This window comes from Xiphophorus couchianus, chromosome 18 (genome assembly GCF_001444195.1).
Source record: "Xiphophorus couchianus chromosome 18, X_couchianus-1.0, whole genome shotgun sequence".
Lineage (NCBI taxonomy): Eukaryota > Metazoa > Chordata > Actinopteri > Cyprinodontiformes > Poeciliidae > Xiphophorus > Xiphophorus couchianus.
In genome coordinates, this window is record NC_040245.1 from 22,418,216 (window position 1) to 22,425,106 (window position 6,891).

Consider the following 6,891-nt stretch of genomic DNA (forward strand, 5'->3'; position numbering starts at 1 on the left):
AATTTTGGAGACATGTTATTGGTAGTTTATAGAATAAAAGAACGATGTTCATTTTACTCACACATATAGCTATAAAAGTAAAAGTAGATAGACTGATAATTTTACAGTGGCCTCTTAATTTTTTCCAGAGCTCTATTTTGGAAAGAGACAATAACTGCTTAACACCAAAGTTGAAAAATACCATAAGATGGAGTGTATAAGTGTTTAGATAATAGTCAGCTATGGAGAAAGAAACAGGAACAATTTAAATCTTATCTTACCTTCGGCAACAGCTTGAGAAAGTGTCAAATCAGCATTCATATATGTACATAAAAATCTGATGTGCTGACTGTGACTGTGTTCATCACAAGGCATCTGAATCCTGCTAGACATACTAACAGGAATACAACTGACATCCTTCCACCCAGACTGTGGGTCTGTGGTCATTTGAAATTACAGACAAAAGCAAAAGAGTCTGTTTTGCAGTGACTGCTTGGTTTCTCTTGAGGCACTAACCAATTAAAAATCTAAAGCTAAATGTCAAGTCATTGCAGAAGCAATCCTAACAATACTCAAAATCCGTAGTTGTGGCTATAGAATCTTCCAGACCATCTAGTATTGAGGGGAATACACAGATGACAAACCATCTTCAAGGATATAAAGACAGGATGTCAATCAGTTTGGACAGATGTTATTCGGCCATCTGCACTGGAAAAATGTGTTTGTGCCAAAATTTAAAGGTAGCTCCTTTGATGTAACAGTCATTTTATGTTAAAATTGACACTAAATCTGGTAGAATAATAGGCATATTTGACTACAAAACGCAGGCAGAACAAAAGTGCAAAAGCACTAATGAGAAAACATTGAGAAGGGAAATGTTGATGGGGACAAACTAAGAAGATTCCATGGTTTTTAAAAGAGTGAAGCATATAAATACCATATTCAGGTGTGATCATCTTTTTTTATTTTGAACTTATTTTAACCACAGAGATGAAGCAGAAACTAATTTAAAAAGTTACATTTTCTCACAAAATCTGGATTAAATGAGAGGATTTTAGGCAATGACATTATCTGAACTGAAGGGGGCAGCAGTACATCAGCACTTCGTTTGCCTGCTTGGATCAAGGGGAGGAAGAAGACAACCTACTAGAAATGTTGTCTGTTAGCAACTGCTAACGGTGCTAGCAGGAGGAAGCCGTCAGTAAGTACAATAAATATCATACTTACAATGTGCTAAAGTTTCAGTTTCAGCTTCACGAACCTTCTATGAGTAATTCCCGAAACTAAATTTAATTTAATAGGTTTGTTGTTCAAAATGTTTCCCACTAATGAGTTAGAATGTAAAGCTAGGCGTTAACTTTTAAAGTTAGCAAAAACTAAAAGATTTGCTATGTTTGAAAGCGCACAGATTTGAAACAGGTCTTTTGCCTTCTTTTTTGTTTGTTTGTTTATTTGATAAATTAAAGCGACGGGGATTTTTTCTGGATATATTGTGAGGTTTCTCTTTTACGGCTACTCAACGTAATATGCAGGTAAAATGGGGAAACAGTATTTCTGCTCACTTTGGTGTTAAGACAGTGTGGAATATTATCTCCAGTGCTATTTAAGTTTTATGTTGATGTCCAGGCAGCTGGTAGCCTGTAGCACAGGATGAATGTACAATGACAGCGAGCATACAATGTTGGTTTAGTGTTGGTATGCAGCAGCTCCTTAATATCTGTACTGAATATGGAGTGTAATATAAGACAAGGTATTTGGCTGTTAAGTGTTATTTTGTTTTGTAGATGCAAGCAGGATGAAAGGCTAAATGTCCCTCAGTTTAAGCTTTCTAGAAATGTTTTTGAAGATGATAAAAACAGACAATGTTGTAATCTCTCTCCATTTAGTCAAACACCACTGCTAGTAAGTTAAGTTACAGTAAACATGGTGTTGTTTGAAGCTGGGCGCACTAGTTTTTGTAAAACATTTTGTTTTTTGTTTTTGTTAAAACTATAGCTATGTTACAGTTTTAACATAGTTCTCTCATGTCACTGTATGACATGCGAATCCCTCTACCTCTTTCTTGGTTCTGCACCCCTCCTGGTCAGAAACAACCAATCAGAGCCAGGAGGAGGGTCTTAGTGCTGTCAGTCACACTTGTGTATGGGCACATTTCCCACCACCGTTAGAGCACAGGTGTCAAACTCCAGTCCTCAAGGGTCGGTGTCCTGCAGTTTTTAGATGGGCCACAGGTACAAAATACTGGAATGAAATGGCTTAATGACCTCCTCCTTGTGTAGATCAGTTCTCCAGAGCCTTAATGACCTAATTATTCTATTCAGGTGTGGTGCTGCAGAGGCACATCTAAAAGTTGCAGGACACCGGCCCTTGAGGACTGGAGTTTGACACCCCTGATTTAGAACAACAGTATTTTCCATACTCAGCTCATCTTACAAATATAACATGCAGAAGTTGCGTACAATTAAGCTATCTGGATCCTCCTGAAATTACCAGAGGTTTTAGGGATTTTAACCACGGCTGTTTGCATTTTAAACCACATTTAAGAGAGTCAATGTTTACTCTTTATGACAATTGAATGGTGCTGCAAACAGTATAGTCTCAGCACTCACAAATCCTACAGAATCAGAACTTTTAAAGTTTTTGTGTAACTTGATTTATTTTAATTGCGTGTATGCTTCTATGTAGTCATTCTAAAATTACATTGTTTTTATAACTATTTGTATATGATCACTATGGTTTTATTATGTTTATTTTTTTTATCTCTGTAATCATGGACTTGTGTGTTAATAAAGATTAATTGTCTGATTAGTTATGCACTACATGGGACATGACCTCAATATGTAGTTGACACTCCTGTTACATAAAATACTGCATCACTGCTGAGGCATCTGTAGCTGTGCTGAGGTACATTGGAGACCCAGGTTGTTTTAATAGAGGCCTGAGCCTCCTCTACTTTAGTGTCTCATCTTTCACTTGACTATACTCCTTAAATTATTTATTGGCTTTATGTTAAGATAGTTTGCAAGGCCTTTCCCTCGTAGCCCACTTTGAATCCTTCTGATGTTTTGTCCAGTTTAAGACCTAAAGCAAAGGCAGAAACAGTTGTGGCCGATGTCCTGGTTATATCAATGTGTAGTGATTCATGAAACGCTGGATTCAGCCTCGGTCCACTCCTTGTGAATCTCCACCAAACTTGTAAAAGCGCTTTGCTTCAAGGCTGTAGGTAGCCATGTTTGTGTGACTTTGCCTACCACACTTTTCCCTTCCGCTCAACTTTCCATCAGTATATTTAGAAAAGCAAACTTATTTAGCCATAAGCATTCTTGTGAATGAAAAATCACCTTTAAGCAATAACCAAATGAGCAAAAATGAGAAACATTCTTGCAGAATCGCTTCAATAACTTTTTATTTTTTTTTACAGAATCTCAACATGGCCACACCAGTCCCTGTGCTTCGCCTACCGAAAGGTCCTGACCCAAACAGCCGTGGGTTCGACCCGAACTCTCCTCGCTACATCGCTCTGTGCCGTACGTCCATCCCCACTTCAGCCGCGGCAGAGTCGGACCCCCAGCAGCTGCAGGAGGAGCAGCATGCACGTTCGGTGCTGAGAGAGCGCTTCCTGCGCTGTCTGCTCGCCATGTCCAACAAGAAGGTTCGGTTCCACATGCACGAGAAGGTGAACGTCGAGGCCACGTTTGGGGCGTCGGACATCGACGTGCTGAACTTTCAGGTGTCCGACCTGCACACTCCCATCGGGGTGCAAAAAGAGGCCCTCATCAGAAGCCAGGATGTCATTTCATTTACATTTGATGTATGACACTTTGGGCCCGAATCCCATGTTTTGATCTCAGCAATGGTCTTCTCACTTCAGGATATTGTTGTACAATATCTTTGCAAAAGTGTAAGATTCAGATCTTGCATCCATAAATTGTTTACGTGCCACCACAAGAGGGAGCCATTGATTCGTCATGAACAAAGTGTTTGGCATTTTGGTAGAAAGGTATTTTTATACCTTTTAATCAGAAACCAAGCGCTGAACTTGTTGCTGTCTGCTGGGAGTTTGATAGTATTGCAGTTTTACTCACAGTTTGATTCTCAGTCCTTCAGTTGTCATCTGCTTCCTGACATATGCTGCCTGATATTAATATAACAACATGTCACCTAAATGGCCACATTTAGTATTTAAACACACATCATCTTCTGACGTGCAACAAGTGTTTTTTTTGTTTCTATTTCTCACACTTTTTACATTTATGTTTTTGTATTTACCCATTTTGTACTTTGTTGAAAAATAGTTTTGTTCAAATATGGTTTTGAATACTTTACATTTTGAGAAAATGGAAATAAAAAACTGCATACAAACAAAACCTCAGCTAATATTTTTTCACACAGAAAGCTTGTTGGTTGTTTAATAAGAATTAGTTTCTCTGTCATGCAAGCAACTTTAAACATCTTAGTCTACATTGTGACATTTGAATGTGGCATCAACAACCTGTTATAGAAAATATAGAGATAATTTATTCACATTAGTTATTCTAGACCGAACTGACGTGCAAACCGATATAATTTATTATTTACGCTTCAATAAAAAGTACTCACTCTAACCTCAATGACAAACTTGAAAGCAAAGCAGATCAACTATGCATGGAAGATTTTAGTACAGCCTGGTAGTTCCTGTTGGAGTTAAAGCAGCACAAAATACTCCTAGTTAAATGATTATCGCCAGATATGGGCACATTTGTTGTGAATACAATAAAAGATGGGAAGAGATGAGCAATGGCTTTTGAAAAGTAATTATAACTGTCTATCAATGTGGGAAAGATTATGTGAACTATTTGAATTCTTTCCATCTACGGTGTTAATGATACAGTTTGATTTCACTGTAATGATGCAGTTAAATCAAAATATTTATGCCGGTTGTCAATTTCTTCAGGAGTAGACGTGCCAGCAAGACGAAACAATGCAATTTCCCGAGAAATTACAAAACCTGAAGAGTTTAAGCCTCAGGCTCCATTTGCCTCAGCATGTTTCGTGTTGCAAGTTATGTCTAGATACCTGATAGTTACTCATTTTCTCTCTTAAACGTTTACAGTGGCAAGACTTGGGTTCTCAAATATTCTTCTCAAAGAAGCAAAGAAATCCGATAGAAATGTCATTTGAAAAGATCAGACCAAAGTGGAAATATTATGTCAGGATATGATGCGCAGCTCTATGATTGGCAAAAAAAACAAACAACAAATTCAAGCAGTGGAGGGTTGATGATCAAAGTTTGTTTTTGCAGGTGCAGAGCCTGAGTGTTTTAGAGACGGCTTGTTGACCATAAAGTCCTCTCTATGCAAAATTATTTTAGGGATGATTGAGGCCATACTTAAGATTGGATCATGCAAGTGACAAAGTAATGTTTTTTGGTGAGTCAAAGTTCATAATGTGAGATGTGGAAAATGACCTCTTCCAGTTACTGTTGCCAAACTTTCTCTACAAGTAAATAAAACCTGATTTATTTGCTTGACATGCAGCTTTTGCATTTTGTTTGATGAAAAATAATGGCCATTTCAGTTCAGTCACTTTGCGGAAATTTTGTGTTGGTATCAAAAGTGTTTGCGATTTTTGGCAGCCATGTACAACAGTCCAGCCATTAAAGCAGGGCATGCGGTAACCGAAGCGGTAAGGCACAGACCGGAGGCTTCTTACAGAGTGGGACATTCATTCAAGTCAAGGATAAACAGCTCTTAAATGGATCAGATCGTTTTTGTTAAATGTCGCACGGGGACCACTTAATGACAGCAGAGAAGATATCAATTATTTAAATCCCCGTTCATGAATTCATTTTGGAACAACTGGATTCATCATTGTTTCTCGCCAGTCCCTTTTCAAGGGAGCAGCAGCAGAGCAGGTGGGGAGACAGAAGGGGGGGTATCTACTGTTTAATCTTCTTAAAAGGTGTATTTTGCGAGTTCCCAATAAGTCATTTTATTTGAGTACCATTAGGCGGTCGTGTTGTGTCTGTGTCTCTTTTTGTACCTGAATTATCTGACCACTCAGTGGAGAGAGTCATCAGGAAAGCAGTGACTCATTCGCTGGACCCCCCCCCCCCCCCCCCCTCTCTCCCCACACACCCCCGTCTACCCCCGCACCATCATCATCATCATCTCGTTCTCCCTCTCACCCTCCCTAATCCCAAATATGACTTAAACCTCTCATGACGTCATCGAGCCTTTGTAATTCAATCAGGAAGCCCTCAAGGACAAACAATGTTAATTTTATATACAGAGCAGGCATGCAGCTTTGTGATCAGCTGCCCTGAACCCCTTCGGTTCTTAGTCTGATCTCCACTTTGTCCTCAAGACATGAACATAAACACGGCACGTGCAGGACAGACCGTGGCGTAATTTGTATGCACTGGGTCAAGCTTCATTTTAATCTTTGAACAACTATCGATCAAAAACCTTTCTTTGTAAGTAATCTAATGTTACTTTAAAACCCCCACCAGGTACTGGAAGTTTTTAATTAACCCCAGCGCCTGGTAATTTCAGAGGATGTTTTGTGTGTGACTCAAGCCACTTTACCATGACCTATGAATCATTTCAGCATAAACCAACTCCTAAACTCGCACTGACAAAAACAAACTGTTGGTATGCGACCATTAAAATCGATGCAACAGTTTACATCTATTTAATCTGGGTAGAAACCATGCATGTTAAGCTGCACTTAAGTTAGATTCAGACTAATCAGATGGTTCTGCTGGTTTGGTTTGTCCTCCCACCACAACAAAACTTGGTCAATAATGCATTGTGTTGTTACTGAAATTGGAGCCCTGTAATCCTGTCAACATTTTCCCTGTCAGTCGCAGCTAATATGCCAATTTCATCAGCTGCATCTCCGATGTAGTTTTCTGACGGATGTCTTGCTGTT

The 6,891-nt window shown here is 39.0% G+C and overlaps 1 protein-coding gene across 2 annotated transcripts; it reads left to right on the plus strand.

Moving 5' to 3' along the window:
• Window positions 1-1,065: 1,065 nt before the first annotated feature.
• On the plus strand, window positions 1,066-4,346 carry gemin7 (gem (nuclear organelle) associated protein 7). Of its 2 annotated transcripts, none has more exons than XM_027999757.1 (2): window positions 1,066-1,180; window positions 3,401-4,346. In XM_027999757.1, exon 2 carries the CDS (start codon window positions 3,410-3,412, stop codon window positions 3,794-3,796), a length of 387 nt encoding a protein of 128 aa, XP_027855558.1. In that variant the 5' UTR covers window positions 1,066-1,180; window positions 3,401-3,409; the 3' UTR covers window positions 3,797-4,346. The 2 variants fall into 2 exon arrangements, with proteins under 2 accessions (XP_027855558.1, XP_027855559.1); XM_027999758.1 differs by lacking the exon at window positions 1,066-1,180 and adding an exon at window positions 2,327-3,198.
• The last annotated feature ends 2,545 nt before the right edge of the window (window positions 4,347-6,891 follow it).